Below are 18,740 nucleotides of genomic sequence, written 5' to 3'. Positions count from 1 at the left end.
AGCTCCAATTAGCAGTGGGAGCTGATAAATTCTGTATTAATGATGTGTGTGGGGGGAATTAAAGATGAGAAGACAAAATAGTAACAGACAAAAAGAAAATAATTATAAAAGAACTAGGAGAAACTAAAATATATACTGTATATGTAGAATGATATGTTAAAGGGACATTTAAATCAAAATGTAATTCCTCATAAAAACTTTAGTTGTGCTTAGTGAAATGACTTTGCAATACACTTGAATTATTTATTTTGTCTATTTGTCCTGTAATTTAAGTATTATGAATTTATAAAAAATACCTTAAAGTACCTTTAAGTAGGAGAGCAAGTAAAATGGCAGAATTAGGGTATTGCCCAAAATATGCAAATAAAGATACATTAAAATAGTTAAAACTCAAATTTTTTAGTTTCATAATATATAAAAAAATGAAATGAATATAATATGTTCTTTTGCTTACTGTGGGTTATGCTCTTCTGTATAGGATTGTGGCCAGGAAGTCCACTCGGAAGTGAGTTTATCACAGCTTTCATGCAGAATCATAAACCTGAAGAGGTTCCACAGTTGGAGCTCTTGGTGATTGGATCTTCTCCTTCCACTTCGGTTTCCATCACCATAAACAAGTCAGATTTCAGGAAAGATCTCATTGTTGGTAAAGGGGAAGCAATACCAGTTCCTATTACTGCACCAGTGGAGATGCATGGGACGGGCATGTTCTCATCCTCAGTGATCATTAAATCTCAAGCTGATATAACTGTGGTTTCTAGGAACTACAAATACGCCAGTGCTGACACCGCTTTGCTGTATCCAGTGTACCAACTAGGGGTTGAATATTACATAATTACTCCTCCTTGGAAGATCGAATCAGAATACAAACAGTTCTCTGTAATTACATATAAAACCCCAAACACTGTTGATATCTTTCTCAAAGGATCTGTGAATCTAAATGGGGTGACACATCCAGCAGGCAGCACTCTCACACTAACTCTAGAACCATTTCAAGCAGTCCAAATCCAAAGTACAGATGACTTGTCCGGAACCAAAATTATTGCTAAGAATCCTATAGCTGTATTGACTGGACATACGTGCTCAGAGAAGAATGGAGCTTGTGATTATGTTTATGAACAGCTCCTACCTGTAACCAGCTGGGGGACTACATTCTTTGTACCAAGCATGTCCTTCCAGACAAAGTATGATATAACATTTGTGGTGGCTTCACAAGACACTTCTCTGGAATACTATTCTGGTAAAGATAAAGGAAATAAAGACTTAAAAGCTGGAGAAGTTACTCAATTCGAAATTAGGGAAAATTCACCTTTATCCGTAGTAGCCAGTAATAGGATTCAGATGTTGCTCTACGGCACTGGAGGAATATACAAAGACAAAACATTTGATCCATTCCTTACTAATATCCCAGACATTGATAAATTTGGCAATATGTTTGCCATTGTTGGCCAAGACAAATTTGATACTAATCTGGCTATCTTATTAGCAAAGACCACAGATCTTTCTGAGATTACCTTTGATGGAAAGGCTCCCCAAAATATACAGTGGAAGGTTTTCCCAGGAACAGACTATTCATGGGGAGAGTACAGCTATGGAGGTGGATTTAGCTCTCACATTGTGGAGAATGTTAAGTTCCCATTTGGTCTTCTGAGTATTGGATTTTCAGAACGTATTGGATATGGATCTGTTGCACCATGTATCAGTGGTATGTTTCTATTTGAATTCCTTGTTTTGCAACAAGGGTATTGGTAGATTCCAAAAGAGATTTGGAGCTAGAGCCCAACTCACAACAAAAATGTATCTAATTATTAATTATTATTTGTCTTTACTGCTATATCAGTTGTATGATCCCATATACTGGAGATATCAATATAAAATTTAACCCAGCATACATAGACAATGTAATTCCTCATTCTGAGAAAAGTTTAAAGACTGCAATTAGATTTCATAAGAAGTTGTTATAACCCTTAGATTGCATGAGGAGTTGTTATAACCATTAATTTTTCCAGTTGTAGGATGTAATAGATTAGTTAAATTTTCTTCCCTAACACACTAGTGGTTTGCTTAGATGTTATTTTGCCTTAGACTAATCCACGTGCAACAATTAGACTATTCCCCATGCATGTATTATTCATGAGTACTCTAAAGGCTCTACTGGAAACAACTCTAAACTTTGGACCGAGTAGTATCCCCTACACTTTACCAAAGCAACTACTTCTCAAACCCTACCCACCCCCCCCAAAAAAAGCAATCTTTAATGCTGGTTTTATTTTAGGTCCTGGAACCCCAGTCTCCATACCAACTACACAACCTCCTGTGACTGTTACAGGTAAACTAAGATATTTGTGATTTAACTACAATTTATTAGCATTATGTAATCTTATACCAGGGTGAAACTGTGCATAATCTCTTTTTATTTCACATTATTACTGCAATATAATAAAGGTTTATGATTTTTTTTTTTAATTCAGGAGCAGTATAGTTTGGGAGACAAATATTTCTTTACACTATGGGCTCCATGTACGAAGCAGCGAAAGCTGCTCCGGAGCCTTTGCGGGGCAGGTTCGCATATGCGAGCCTGCTTCCCGCAATGTAAGAAGCAGCAGTCATTAGACCGCTGCTTCCTACACCCTACGCCACCTCTTAGCTGGCGAAGCAAAATCACAGAGAGCACGCTCGCTCGCTCTCGGTGATTGACAGCCCCTTCAGTCGCGTGATTGGTTGCACGATTGAAGGGGCGGGCATTACACACTCCGATCAGTGTGTAATGATACATACGGGCAAGCGGATCAACAGATCCGCTGCCCGTGTGTAGCGAAGGCGGGCGGACAGTTTCGCGAGTTGAGAAGCTGTCCGCCTGCCATTTAGTACATGGTGCCCTATGAATCATTTAAAATGAACTTTCAGGATTTATATAGCGTGTACAAGTTAAAAAAAAGTTACTTTTCAATTTACCTCTATTATCAATTTTTTTTTCTCTTTGTTGAAAGTTTACTTCTTTGCACAAGAGAATACTTATGGCTAGATTACGAGTTTGGCGTTAGGCTTAAAAAGCAGCGTTGGCCGGTCCCAACGCTGCTTTTTAATGCCAGCTGGTATTACGAGTCTTGAAATGACAGGCTCACCACTCACTTTTTTGGCCAGACTCGGAAATACCGCAAATCCACTTACGTCAATTGCATATCCTATATTTTCAATGGGACTTGCATAGCGCCGGTATTACGAGTCTGACCAAAAGTGAGCGGTAGACCCTCTCCTGTCAAGCCTGGTACCGCATTTTAAAGTCAGTGGTTAAGAGTTTTACACTAAAACGCCGTAGCATAAAACTCTTAACTAAAGTGTTAAAAAGTACACTAACACCCATAAACTACCTATTAACCCCTAAACCGAGGCCCCCCCACATCGCAAACACTAAAATAATTTTTTTTACCCCTAATCTGCCAAAGTGGACATCGCTGCCACTATAATAAATATATTAACCCCTAAACCGCCGCACTACCGCATCGCAAACATTAGTTAAATATTATTAACCCCTAATCTGCCGGCCCTAACATCCCCGCCACCTACCTACAATTATTAACCCCTAATCTGCCGCCCCCAACGTCGCCGCCACTATAATAAAGTTATTAACCCATAAACCTAAGACTAACCCTAACCCTAACACCCCAATAACTTAAATATAATTAAAAGAAATATAAATAAAATTGCTACAATTAACTAAATTATTCCTATTTAAAACTAAGTACTTACCTATAAAATAAACCCTAAGCTAGCTACAATATTACTAATAGTTACATTGTATCTATCTTAGGGTTTATTTTTATTTTACAGACAACTTTGTATTTATTTTAACTAGGTACAATAGTTATTAAATAGTTATTAACTATTTAATAACTAGCTAGTTAAAATAAAGACAAATTTACCTGTAAAATAAAACCTAACCTAAGTTACAATTACACCTAACACTACACTATAATTCAATAAATTAAATACAATTAATTACAATTAAATAAAATTATCTAAAGTACAAAAAAAACAAAACACTAAATTACAGAAAATAATAAAATAATTACAAGATTTTTAAACTGATTACACCTAATCTAATCCCCCTAACAAAATAATAAAGCCCTCCCAAAATATAAAAGCCCTACCCTACACTAAATTACAAATAGCCCTTCAAGGGCCTTTTGCAGGGCATTTCCCCAACAAAATCAGCTCTTTTACCTGAAAAAAAAGTACAAATCCCCCCCCAACATTAAAACCCACCACCCACACAACCAACCCTACTCTAAAACCCACCCAATACCCCCTTAAAAAAACTAACACTAACCCCCCTGAAGATAACCCTACCGTGAGACATCTTCACTCAACCGGGCAGAAGTGGTCCTCCAGACGGGCAGAAGTCTTCATCCAAGCCGGGCAGAAGAGGTCCTCCAGACGGGCAGAAGTCTTCATCCAGGCGGCATCTTCTATCTTCATCCATCCGGCGTGGAGCGGGTCCATCTTCAAGACATCCGACGTGGAGCATCCTTCTTGGCCGACGACTTAAGACGAATAAAGGTTCCTTTAAGTGTCGTCATCCAAGATGGTGTCCCTTCAATTCCGATTGGCTGATAGAATTCTATCAGCCAATCAGAATTAAGGTAGGAAAATTCCTATTGGCTGATGCAATCAGCCAATAGGATTGAGCTTGCATTCTATTGGCTGATTGGAACTTCAATCCTATTGGCTGATTGCATCAGCCAATAGGATTTTTCCTACCTTAATTCCGATTGGCTGATAGAATCCTATCAGCCAATCGGAAATCAAGGGATGCCATCTTGGATGACCTCATTTAAAGTAACCGTCATTCGTTGGGTAGTCGTTGGTCTTCAAGATGGAGCCGCTCCTCGTCGGATGGATGAAGATAGAAGATGCAGCCTGGATGAAGACTTCTGGCCATCTGGAGGACCACTTCTGCCCGGTTGGGTGAAGACGTCTCAAGGTAGGGTGATCTTCAAGGGGGTAGTGTAAGGTTTTATTAAGGGGGGATTGGGTGGGTTTGAGAGTAAGGTTGGGTGTGTGGGTGGTGGGTTTTAATGTTAGGGGGGTATTGTATTTTTTTTTACTAGTAAAAGAGCTGATTACTTTGGGGCAATGCCCCGCAAAAAGCCCTTTTAAGGGCTATTTGTAATTTAGTATAGGGTAGGGATTATTTTTATTTTGGGGGGCTTTTTTATTTTATTAGGGGGATTAGATCAGGTGTAATTAGTTTAAAATTCTTGTAATTATTTTATTTTTTTCTGTAATTTAGTTTTTTTTCGTACTTTAGTTTATTTAATTTAATTGTAATTAATTGTAGTTAGTTTAGGTAATTAATTTAATTATAGTGTAGTGTTAGGTGTAATTGTCATTTAGGTTAGGGTTTATTTTACAGGTAAATTTGTCTTTATTTTAACTAGGTAGTTATTAAATAGTTAATAACTATTTAATAACTATTGTACCTAGTTAAAATAAATACAAAGTTGCCTGTAAAATAAAAATAAAACCTAAGCTAGATACAATGTAATTATTAGTTATATTGTAGCTATCTTAGGGTTTATTTTATCGATAAGTATTTAGTTTTAAATAGGAATAATTGAGTTAATTGTAGTAATTTTATTTAGATTATTTAAAATTATATTTAAGTTAGGGGGGGTGTTAGGGTTAGGGTTAGACTTAGGTTTAGGGGACAAAACATTTAATATAGTTGCAGCGATGTGGGGGGCGGCAGATTAGGGGTTAATAAATGTAGGTAGGTGTCGGCGATGTTAGGGACGGCAGATTAGGGGTTAATAAAATTTAACTGGTGTTTGCGAGGTGGGATTGCGGCAGATTAGGGGTTAAATAATTTATTTAAGTGTTTGCGATGTGGGGGGGGGGGCTCGGTTTAGGGGTTAATAGGTAGTTTATGGGTGTTAGTGTACTTTGTAGCACTTTAGTTAAGAGTTTTATGTTACGGCGTTAGCCCAAAAAACTCTTAACTACTGACTTTTAAATGCGGTAGGAGTCTTGACAGAAGAGGGTCTACCGCTCTCTTCTTCCAAGAGTCGTAATACCGGAGATAGGCAAATCCCATTAAAAAGATAGGATACGCAATTGACGTAAGTGGATTTGCGGTATGCTCGAGTTGCAGAGGAAAAGTGAGCGGTACACCTGTACCTGCCAGACTCGTAATACCAGCGGGCGTTAAAAAGCAGCGTTGGGACCTCTCAACGCTGCTTTTTAAGGCTAACGCAAGACTCGTAATCTAGCCGAATGTAATTACAGAGGCGAAACGTGTATTATTATAACTGTGTTGGTTATGCAAAACTGGGGAATGGGTAATAAAGGGATTATCTATCTTTTTAAACAACAACAAAATTCTGGTGTTGACTGTCCCTTTGAGTAAAGGTTAATCACAGGTTATCAAAACAACTGACCATTTTCATGTAAACAAAACAAATATTTTAAATATTTAAATAGGTTATTTTAAATGTAATGTACCTATATGATTAATTACATATTGTTTTGTTGTTATTTTACTACTCTTCAGTTGCTCCTTCAGCATGGCCAGCAGGAAAGGAATTTGTCACCAGTTTTATGCAGAATGGTGACCCAAAGACCCCTGGAGAATTTTCGTTCCTTATCACTGGGTACTTTCCAGAAACCTTAGTCCATATTGTTGACCATAAAGTAAATTTCACAAAGGATGTGATGTTAAATAACAAAGAAACAGTTCTTGTGCAGATCCCAGTAAATCCAGAGTTAGAAGGATCTGTACCCTCAACCTCCACTCTTGTCATCAAAGCAAATAAAGATATTTCGATAGAGTCTCGAAACTATAAACCTTTCACGGAAGGTACAGCACTAACATACCCCTTGCAAGAATTGGGATTGGAATATTACATTCTCACACCAGCTGGTGAGCCTAAAAACTTAATAGGATACAAAGAATTCTCCATTACCTCTTACCAGGATGTTACTGAAGTGGAGATATGGCTTAAAGGAGAAGTCATATATCTGAAACAAACATACCCTGCTGACAGTAAACTTACTCTGACACTTCAGCCATTTGAGACAGTCCAGTTACAAAGCAAAGATGACCTTTCTGGGACACGAGTTCTAGCAAAGAATCCAGTGGCTGTTTTATGTGGACATGTGTGCTATGCCGAAAACAGCGATTGTGATCATGTTTCTGAACAATTACGTCCAGTTTCCAGTTGGGGAAAAAACTTCCTTGTTCCTCCTTTAGCTTTCCAACCCAATGCTGATGTAGCACTTGTTGTGGCTTCTCAAAAAACTAAAGTTATTTATCAATCAGGAAAAAACAAAGGTGTTGTCACCCTGGAAGCTGGAGAAGTCACAAAATTTGTAGTTAGAGAATCTGAACCACTTTTTATCTCTTCAGAATTTGCCATCCAAGTGGTGTTCTATTGCACGGGCGGGGTCGTTGATGGAAAGGAATTTGATCCTTTTATGATTGACATTCCTGACAGTTCAAAATTTGGCACATCTTATAAAGTCAATGGCCATGAAAAAATAGAGAACAACATGTTCATAATAGTTGCTGAGACATCATCTGTCAAAGGATTTATGTTTGATGGAAAACCACTGGGTACCATAAATTGGAGACCCATATATGGCACCATATATTCCTGGGGAGATTATCGTTATGGCAGTGGCTATAGCTCCCACAATATAGAGCACCCCAGCACACCATTCCTTATCCTAAGCATTGGAATATCTGAAAAAATAGGTTACGGATCCCCAGCTGTGTGCACAGGAGGTAAGAAAATAATATTGTACAAATGTATTAATAAATATGTTTTCCTTATATTGGAAGAAAATTAACTTGGATGAAATATTAGAGCAAATGTTACCTTATATAAGCCATTATGTGAAGAAACATGTGATATATTAACATAATTTGTGACTTCAATTGCTCAGATAACAGAATGTAAGCAGGACACTTGCTATGTAAGTGCCCATGTGCTGCTTTATGCTAATTACTTACTTAAGGGTTGAGTGAAACTTGTAGCCAGAAATAAGAAGCAGTCTATAGTGGTGAAGAAGTAGACATGCTCCAGACCTCATTAGAAAGTAGTCAGGTGCTGTCATATCAGGGTTATATATTAGCATTTGGTGGGCCCTGAGCAGTAATAATTAGTGTGGCCTATGAGCCCAGCTCCCTTATCCCTTGCCCCCTATATGCCCTTCCCCCTGCATGACTCACCCCTATTTATAATCTGTTGGCGCACTACAAATACCTGATAATAATAATAATAATATCCTAACATTCAGTGTGTCCTATATAATGAATAACACTATATATTACACATCCTGATAATATAAACACGTGTAAATTGCATTTTATCATATTCTCACCCCTGATGACAGTGTGGGGCTCCCAAAATTACAGGGCTCGGGCAGATGTTTAATATATGGCCTATGTCCATTACAACTTGTACTATATACCCCATGTCTCTTTCAACCTGTGTAATATATGTCCTATGTCCCTTACAACCTGTAATATATGGCCTATGTCCTTTACAACCTGTAATATATGTCCTATCTCCCTTACAACTTGTAATATATGTCCTATCTCCCTTACAACCTGTAATATATGTGCTATCTCCCTTACAACTTGTAATATATGTCCTATCTCCCTTACAACTTGTAATATATGTGCTATCTCCCTTACAACTTGTAATATATGTCCTATATCCCTTACAACCTGTAATATATGTGCTATCTCCCTTACAACTTGTAATATATGTCCTATCTCCCTTACAACCTGTAATATATGTGCTATTTTCCTTACAACTTGTAATATATGTCCTATCTCCCTTACAACTAGGGTTGCCACCTCAGCCATATTTTCCTGGACACTTATGAGTTACACATGCTGCAGGGCCTGCTGGGAGGAACATGTATTGTGTTTCCGGACAGCACTATTCATATTCCTCCCTGCAAACCCTGCAGCATGTGTAACTTATAAGTGTTCTGTAATTTAAGGGACGGGTGGCAACCCTACTTACAACCTGTAATATATGTCCTATCTCCCTTACAACTTGTAATATATGTCCTGTCTCCCTTACAACTTGTAGTATATGTCCTGTCTCCCTTACAACTTGTAATATATGTCCTATCTCCCTTACAACTTGTAATATATGTCCTGTCTCCCTTACAACTTGTAGTATATGTCCTATCTCCCTTACAACCTATAATAAATGTCCTATCTCCCTTACAACTTGTAATATATGTCCTATCTCCCTTACAACTTGTAATATATGTACAACAAATTCAGCTGAGAGCTGAAAAGAAGAGTTCAAATATAGCACTCATGATGTTTATTTAGTTTAAATTAGTAAGCAAAGTTTTGTAGTGTCAAACAAGGGTTAACTTTTAATACCATTAAATTAAAGAGAGAGCATAGCTTTTAAAAAAAGGAGAGTGTTTTGCCGTTGTGGCTTTTTTAAAGGGCCACGGCGGCGAAACACGTCAGTGGCGTCTCTGCTCTCCTTTTTTTTAAAACTGCTCTCTCTTTAATTTAATGGTATTAAAAGGTATATGTATTCGATATTAAGAGGTACTATCTGGGTATGGGCTTTCCAAAAACTATGATATTAACCTCTTAAAGGGAAACTGAACCCACATTTTTTTTCTTTTGTGATTCAGATAGAGCATTACATTTTAAGCAACTTTCTAATTACTCCTATTATCAAATTTTCTTCATTCTCTTGGTATCTTTATTTGAAATGCAAGAATGTAAGTTTAAATGCCGGCCCCATTTTGGTGAACAACCTGGGTTGTTCTTGCTGATTGGTGGATAAATAAAGTGCTGTCCAGAGTACTCAACCAATAAAAAAGTTTAGATGCCTTCTTTTTCAAATAAAGATACAAAGAAAAATTGATAATAAGAGTAAATTAGAAAGTTACTTAAAATTGCATGCTCTATCTGAATCATGAAAGAAAAAAATTGGGTTCAGTGTCCCTTTAAGTTACTTATAATTACATTCTACCACTAGAGGAGCATTTTAAATTTTTAAACCAATTTTATTTTTCCTTACTTTAAGTTAAGTTTTAACCCTTGTTTGACACTACGAAGCTTTGCTTACTAAATTAAACTAAAAAACATAATGAGTGCTATATTTGTACTCTTCTTTTCAGCTCTCAGCTGAATTTGTTGTTAATTTCAATGTAAGTACAAGCACCTACCCCTATTCAATACATTACATAGAGTATTTTCATAAAAGGGAACATTTCTTATAATCACAAGTAGTGCCATTGGTACCTCTTTTTGCTTTAAACCATGTAATATATGTGCTAAGTCCCTTACACCATGTAATATATGTCCCTGTCCATTACACCGTGTAATATATGTCCTATGTCCCTTATAACTTGTTATATATGCCCCTATGTCCCTTACACCTTATATTTCCTATGTTCCTTACAACTTGTAATTCTATGTCTTAAAACTTGTAATATATGCCCTATATCCCTTACACCTTGTAATATATATACTATGTCCCTTATAACTTGTGAAGTATGCCCCTGTGTCCCTTACAACTTGTAATATATGTCCTATGTTCCTTACAGCTTGTAATATATGTCCTATTTCCCTTACAACTTGTAATAAATGTCCTATGTCCCTTAGAACTTGTAATATATGTCCTATGTTCCCTACAACTTGTAATATATGTCCTATATCCCTTACAACTTGTAATATATGTCCTATGCTCCTTACAGCTTGTAATATATGTCTTATGTTCCTTAAAACTTGTAATATATGTCCTATGTTCCTTACAGCTTGTAATATATGTCCTATGTCCCTTACAACTTGTAGTATATGTCTTATGTTCCTTAAAACTTGTAATATATGCCCTATATCCCTTACACCTTGTAATATATGTCCTATGTCCCTTACACCTTGTAATATATATACTATGTCCCTTATAACTTGTGATGTATGCCCCTGTGTCCCTTACAGTGTGTAATATATGTCCTATGTCCCTTATAACATGTTATTTATGTTGTATGTCCCTTACAACTTGCACAATTTAACAGCACAGAAATGGAAAGTCAGATGTTGCTCATTTGGAAACTATCTAAAGTAAAGTATTGTATCAAGTTATTGAGGTCACAGTTTGGGCGTAATATTGTCTTGAAACACATTTGCTATAACACTGTGGAATAAAATGTTACATCATGTGCTAAATGAAATATGTTCATTTAGGAAAACTTAAGTTAAAATGTAATACATCATATTAATGCTTTTCTATTTTTCCATTTGTGCACTTTAAGGAATAGGAACACCGTCAGCTTTGCAGCAAGTATCTCCAGCTGAATTGTTAGGTGGTGAGTACTCTGCATTACATTATTATTTCACAAGAAAACAAATTTGAAAAATGGACATCAATTATAGGTACATAAAAGTGCACAAAGATGCTGGGAGAGCTTTTTATTGCTTGTATATAACTATGGGATTGATTCCAATTTTTCAGTTTCTTTTTTCATAGTTGGATTTTTTATTTTTTTGGTAACAAAATGATCACAATCTTTTCGACAGAAAATGCAGCAAACATTGGGGTTGTGCAGTAATCTTTTAGAAAAACATTTTTTTTTTACATCAAATCACCATTAACCCCTTTAGTACCATGGATTTCAGAGAAAATCTTGCCCAAAGTAAAGGAGAATTTTTTTTATCATTTTTGCTATCACTTTATTTAAACAGAAATAGAGCCTTGTTTTTTCTTAAAAACTATATATATATATATATATATATTATACATATAGTAGACAACCCAAGATATTGATTTAAAGGGATACTAAACCCAATTTTTTTATTTCATGATTCAGATAGAGCATCAGATTTTAAGCACCTTTCTAATTTACTCCTATTATCATTTTTTCTTTGTTCTCATGCTATCTTGATTTGAAAAAGCAGTACTGTAAAGCTTTAGAGCCAGACCATTTTTTTGTTCAGCACATGGGTAGCACTTGCTGATTTGTGGCTAAATGTAGCAAACCAATCAGCAAGCTCTACCAAGGTGCTGAACTAAAAAATGGGCCGGCTCCTAACCTTTTATTACTGCTTTTTCAAATCAAGATACCAAGAGAACAAAGAAAAATTGATAATAGGAGTAAATTAGAAAGTTGCCTAAAATTGCATGCTCTATCTGAATCATGAAAGAAAAAAATGAGGGTTTAGTATCCCTTTAAGCCCGTTGTGGTATATTTCATGCCACAGTTTTGCTGCCAAATGCAATCATATTAAAAAGAATTGTTAACTTTTTCACAAACTTTTTGTTTTCTCACCAAAATTATTTACTCACAACTACTGCAGTCATAATACAAATAGTTGTAAAAGCATCTCTGGGGTTGCCTTTGTTGAGAAACAGCAGACATGCATGGCTTCGCCATTGTTTTTGCAATTAGAAGGCTGCTAATTGTAGCTGTGCCCCACACCACCAGCGGTGAAGGGGATATTTAGGTAGCTTGTAAGGTTAATTTTAGCTGACACCTCCCACCTCCTGATCTCTACCTGATTCCTCCCAACCAGCTCTCTTCCCTTCCCCTATTGGAATGGTCAGTCAGTAACCAGTTTTAGGGCATTTTATATTTTTTAAAAGTTATATATATATATATATATATATATATATATATATATATATATATAATTTTTATTTTTTTTAATTATAGGCATCCCACCTCCCTGATCCCTCCCAGCTGTCTAGTCCTCCCCACTCTGACTAGTTCAAGCCATATTAGGTACTGGCAGCTCTCTGCCAGTACCCAGTTTATAGAAAAGTTATTATTTTTTAATGTTATATATTAATAAAAACATGCTTTCTGTCCCCCTCTTCCCCTCCAATTGGTCATCCGATTATTAATAGGACCCCCTACCTCCTTTCATATACCTTTTCTGTAGTATAGCAGCCCATCTCTCCCCGCCCTCAGCAAAAAAAAAAATTCAGTAGCTTAGGGATCCCCCCGTTTCCTCCCTCCCGTAATGCACTGCCCGCCCGCCTCCGTTCTTCTCTCCAACACCATTCACAAAATCACCACTAACCGATACAGACAGTGATACAGAGTGTCACTGTCTGTATCACCGATCTGCCTTCATATAGTAAAGAATTATCTGTACTCACTCCTTTACCATAGGAAGGCAGATTCCTTCTGCACCTGGCTGCAGTCTTTGCTGTCAAAGAGCATGAGCCAGAATCTTGGAAAAAAGTACTATGTCAACACAGTACATGGGGCAAAGTACTCTGTGACGTAGTACCTACACCCATTTAGTTTAAGGGATTAAAGTCTACAGGAATATTTGTAGTTATAGGATTTTATTTAGATTTTAACACAACATTTCTATTTATTCATATATACGTCTAAAATGGCACCTGTAGCGGTTTCAGATTGTATTGCACATGTGTAAATTTGTAAAACCTATGGTAGCGAGAATTTTGATAGCCGACACCATTGTGATCCATGCATCATTTGGGGGATTTTCCGACTATTCCAATCTAAATTTTTCCCAATATGGAAATTATGTTATCGCTTGGATTTTAGAACTTAAAAAATATGAACTAGGAACCTAAAACAATGCAGATAAACAGGATAGGGAATATTGGGATCAACCACTGTGTGTTTAACCCCTGCAAATAGATTAAACACATTGGTAAAGTTTGTTCCAGAGCAGCAATGCACCACTGGGTGATATTTTAAAATATCTAATGAGCCAATGGCAAGAGGCATATATGTGTAGCCACTAATCCCCTGCTAGCCGCCAGTGTTGCTTTTCAACAAAGGATACTAAGATAACAAAGTCAATTTGCTAACAGAAGTGAAATAAAAAGTGTCTTAAACTTACAATCTTGTCTGAAAGAAGTAGCCCCATTCTATTATTTAGAAAGATAATTCTGTCATTTCTAATAATCCAAGCACATATAGGAGCCTCTATATTTAGTCCTAGCTTAATTTTCTATGAGTTTTTTTTACATCAATAAAACAAAGGCCACACTGAGTTATGGGATCAATATCATATAATGCAAAACTAATAATCTTCTGAAAAAAATCCTCTCATGTCCATGGCCCCTTTGGTTAAATTTCAAATTGCATTAAAAAAATCTAAAAGGGCCAGTGAAGGTAACACCGTCTGATAATATATTGATAAATTTAAGGTGCAGGTTTTAGGGCGTGCATGCGCAAATAAGTACATTGGGTGAATGATCTACAGCAATTAAAAAAGAAATGTTGCAAGTCTGTGAGTAAGAGCCCTGCAGGAATTAAAATGAAAAGGTAAATTGTACATGCAAACATAGAATAAATAGATAAACTTTATCAGTATATACGATTTGACAGTTTTTACTTTTACTGTACCTTAAACGATATTTTTATAATATATAATATATTTCTCAAAATATTGTTCAATTGCTGATATCTAGATTATTTTGAAAAAATAAAATGTATTAAACACTTCAGTTGCAGACAATAAAAGCAAACATTATGGTTTAGCCCAGAGCCAAAGTTACTGTACAAAGTGCCACCTTAGGCTTGTCTTTATTATGTACAATAAACTGTTCTTATATTGCCCCTTGAAAATGGTGATGTTAATAAAAAATGAGGCGTAAACGAATGATATAATCAATACTTAAACTATTTGAAATCTCTTCTTTTTCAGAAATAGAGAAGGAAGAAAAAGTTTTACCTTTGGTTCCTGAACAGGATAGAGGTGAGATTATCATTCTGAGAACACACTACCCAAATGTAACTCAAAAACAGATCTTTACTTACTTTACTACAGAGAAAGAAAAGCACTTTTTGTCTTTATCTCTGTGGATTTTTTCATTGTCCATCAATAGAGTAGTGGGATTTCTATTTATAAGCCACTATACAGCATTATTTTCATGCAAAAATATTTTTTAAATGTTTAAATAGTGCTTTTTCATTTGCTATAATGAGTATTCTCTCCCTTTAATGAAGAACCATGATATTGATTTGCAAATTTGAATTTTGAACCATCATTAGCATTTTGTCAAATTCGTATTGATTCAACAGTTGTAGATATTACCTACATGCTAGAAATTCAATCTTGGAGTTTTCTTAATAGTTATGCAGCTAATGCATAAAATGTATCCTTCCTCCAGGGCCGGATTTATAATTAGGCAGAGTAGCCATTTGCCTACAGGTTCTCTCCATAGAGGTGCGCCTTTCTCAACCTATTATAAAAGCCAGTCAGCTTAAAATCACCTTCACAAAACTACTGTAGTGAAAGCTAGGGAAAAAATGGTAGCAGCTAGTTCCTGTTCAGCTAAAGGACCTCTGATGTCAGTGCTAGGTGCTTCCTACCCTTTCTATATTTTGTTAGCAGCAGTTATGTGGGTACTCTGCATCACAGGTGACATAGGTGGATGGGAACTAGCTGCTCCCTGCAATATGGTGGCTTCATGTAGGTAACTATAAGCACATTATTATTTATAATAAATAATATAATGTAAAAATGATTTATGTTCTTATAGGGTCTGTATAATGTTATTAATGCTAATATATGTTAAAGAATATGATATGATTTTTTGTAGCTCCAACAAATAGTCTGTAACTATAAGCACAGCTGTGTTTCTAGTTGGTAATGTGTGTGTATAATTGAATATATCTTTATTTTTTATAAACTAAATACATTGCACCTTCTCTTAACCTTCACCTAATGAAAGTATGGGGCCCAGGGAGGTGCTGTTATTTTACTGCTGTTGGCCATCTTAGTTAAAGGGACATAAAAACCAAACTCTTAGTACATCCAGGTAGTTTCTATATGAAGATACATAGGCTGGGCCGGGTTTACAGCCCAGGTGACTATAGACACCAAAATCTGAAGTGCCCTTCCACTTTCATTGATGTGCTGGCGACCTTAAAGGGACATGGAACCCCAAATATTACTTTCATTATTCAGATAGAGCATACAATTTTAAGCAACTTTCCAATTTACTTCTATCATATTTTCTTTGTTTTTTTATTAACCGTTGTTGACAAGCAGGAAGGTAAGTTCAGGAGAGTGCATGTGTCTGCAGCACTGTCCAGACACGTGCACTCTACCTATCTAGATATCTCTTCAACAAAGCGGATTTGATAATAGAATAAAATGTGACATTTTTTAAAATTGTAATTCTCTTTCTGATTCATGAAAGTAATATTTTGGGTTTCATGTCCCTTTAAGGTCGCTGACATATCGGTGAACGCGGAGCGCAAGGGCACTTCAGATTTTGGTGTCTATAGGCACCTGAGCTATAAATCCGTCCCTGCCTTTCTATCTTTATATAGGAACGACCTGGATGTACTAAGAGTTTGGTTTGGGCATTGTAGAGGCCACATTACATTATTCTTAGAACTCATATGATTTTTTCATTATGTGTGTGTATAGGGCATTCTGTCCCCTTTCATCCAGTAAAGTCAGACAGAAAAAAACAGAGCCTATTAACAACATTCAGAATGAAAATTGAGCAAAATTAAAATTTTTTAGCTGAAAATGACTTCAATGAGAGCCAAATATTAACTTCCATTGTCATAATTAGGAGCACACAGAATGAAAACCTGGAAAAAAAGACACATCCGCAATATACACACAGGGGCCGAATTATCATTGTGCGAGAGGACATGATCCGATATTGTACGCTGCACATCGATAAATGCCGACAGCATACGCTCTTGGCATTTATTATTGCACCAGCAGTTCTTGTGAACTGCTGGTGCAATACCGCCCCCTGCAAATTCGCAGCCGCTAGCAGGGGGTGTCAATCAACCTGAACATATTCGATTGGGTTGATTTCTGGTGATGTCTGTCTGCCGCCTCAGAGCAGACGGACAGGTTATGGAGCTGTGTTCTTTAGACCACTGCTTTATAACTTGCATTTCCAAGGATCCTGAAGGCTCACCAGAAACACGGGGCACCAAGCTCTATACGGAGCTTGATAAATATGCCACACAATCTCAATGTTTAAATTATATACAAGACACTGTTTAAATCCAAGAATACAAATTCATGAACTAAATATCAGCGTATGATGTACATCATGTGAATTAAATAGTTTTCTAAATATATTTGTGTATCGATTGCACAGGTGAATGTTAAATGCGCAAGCATTTTAAACCTCCAGCTACAGCTAACACTATTGTTTTTTTTAGAAATCTACTGAAAACAAGTGCAAGATTGTGATCAACTACCTTCTAATAGAGTTATATTATTATTATATTATTAATTTTTAAAACTTTTATACATAAAATATGAAGACAAAAATGCTATGAGTTAAACAATATTATTTCATTTCAGGAAGTCCACTAGGAATGGAATTCATCACTGCCTTCATGCAGAACCATGATTCTACCGAACCTCCCCAACTTGAACTACTGCTTACTGGCACCTCACCATCAACCTCTGTCTCTATCACAATTAGCAAGACTGACTTTAAAAAAGATCTAAAAATTGGAAAAGGAGAAACTGTACGAGTTCCCATCACAGAAAACATAGAGATGCATGGATCTGGTATATCTCCATCTTCAGTGGTAATCAAGGCAGATGCCGAAGTTACTGTCATTTCTCATAACTCAAAACAATTAAGTGGTGATACTGCTCTGTTGTACCCAGTGAATCAATTGGGATCTGAATACTATGTGATTACACCTCCATGGGGAGATGTTTCTCAATATACACAGTTCTCTGTAGTTAATTATCAATATCCAAGTAGAGTTGAAATATTTTTGAAAGGGGATGTGACATTTTCAGAAAAGGAATACAAAGCAGGCGACAAGCTTGAACTCAACCTTGAACCCTTCCAAGCTTTACAGATCCAGAGCAAGGGTGACTTATCAGGAACTAAGATAGTATCTCAAAATCGTATTGCTGTCTTTAGTGGACATACCTGTTCAAAGAAAAATGGTGGCTGTAATCATGTTTATGAACAGCTGTTGCCTGTGGAAAGTTGGGGCACATATTTCCTTATCCCATCCTGCTCTATGCAGCTTCAATATGATGTTGTATTTGTAGTTGCTTCACAAGATACCTTCCTTACCTTTCAATCTGGAAATCAGGCAGATTCAAAACATTTAGAAGATGGCCAAGTGTCCCAGTTTAACATTTTACCATCCATGCCTTTAAGCGTTCATGCCAGTGAGAAAGTGCAACTACTATTTTATGGAACTGGCGGAGAATTTAATAACATATCATTTGTCCCCTTCCTGACAAAGATCCCAGACTTAAGAAAGTTTGGTCTCCGTTATGAAATAGTTGGGCAACAGAAGTTTGATGTCAACTTGGCTGTAATTTTAGCAAAGAAATCTGAGGGACAAAGAATAACAGTTGATGGAAAACCATTAATAGAAATAGACTGGAGAACATTTCCAGGGAATGAATACTCATGGGGTGAATACAGTTTTGGAAGTGACTTTAATTCACACATTTTAGAACACCAAAACAGTCCGTTTGGTCTCCTGAGTATTGGCTACTCTAATCACATGAGCTATGGATCTGTTGCAGCCTCCATTGGTGGTCAGTATCTTTAATGTACAATTATTATTATTGTTTTAATGAAAATTTAAACTAATTCAATTTTATAAATTGTGTACTTATTGCTCATTGGCTTATGGGTACTTTGTACTAATGCTCAGTGAGATGGAAGTACCTAAAAGTCAATAATCCTTATTAGAAAGTAAACAGTTGATACTGGTATTGTGGGATAGAAAGGTCAACATTG

General features: G+C 36.3%; 1 protein-coding gene across 1 annotated transcript; it reads left to right on the top strand.

Moving 5' to 3' along the window:
* Nucleotides 1-462: 462 nt before the first annotated feature.
* Nucleotides 463-1,752, top strand: LOC128638751 (IgGFc-binding protein-like). The gene has a single exon (XM_053690889.1). The coding sequence runs from the start codon at nucleotides 463-465 to the stop codon at nucleotides 1,750-1,752; it is 1,290 nt and encodes a 429-aa protein (XP_053546864.1).
* Nucleotides 1,753-18,740: the final 16,988 nt, after the last annotated feature.

Source organism: Bombina bombina, chromosome 8 (assembly GCF_027579735.1).
Source record: "Bombina bombina isolate aBomBom1 chromosome 8, aBomBom1.pri, whole genome shotgun sequence".
NCBI classification, from domain to species: domain Eukaryota; kingdom Metazoa; phylum Chordata; class Amphibia; order Anura; family Bombinatoridae; genus Bombina; species Bombina bombina.
The sequence above is the reverse complement of the archived record's forward strand: the minus strand, read 5'-3'. Positions and strand labels throughout refer to the sequence as shown.

Bases quoted from the DNA above. Each gene is read 5' to 3' on its own strand.
- LOC128638751 (XM_053690889.1), top strand. From the start codon at position 463: ATGCTCTTCTGTATAGGATTGTGGCCAGGAAGTCCACTCGGAAGTGAG.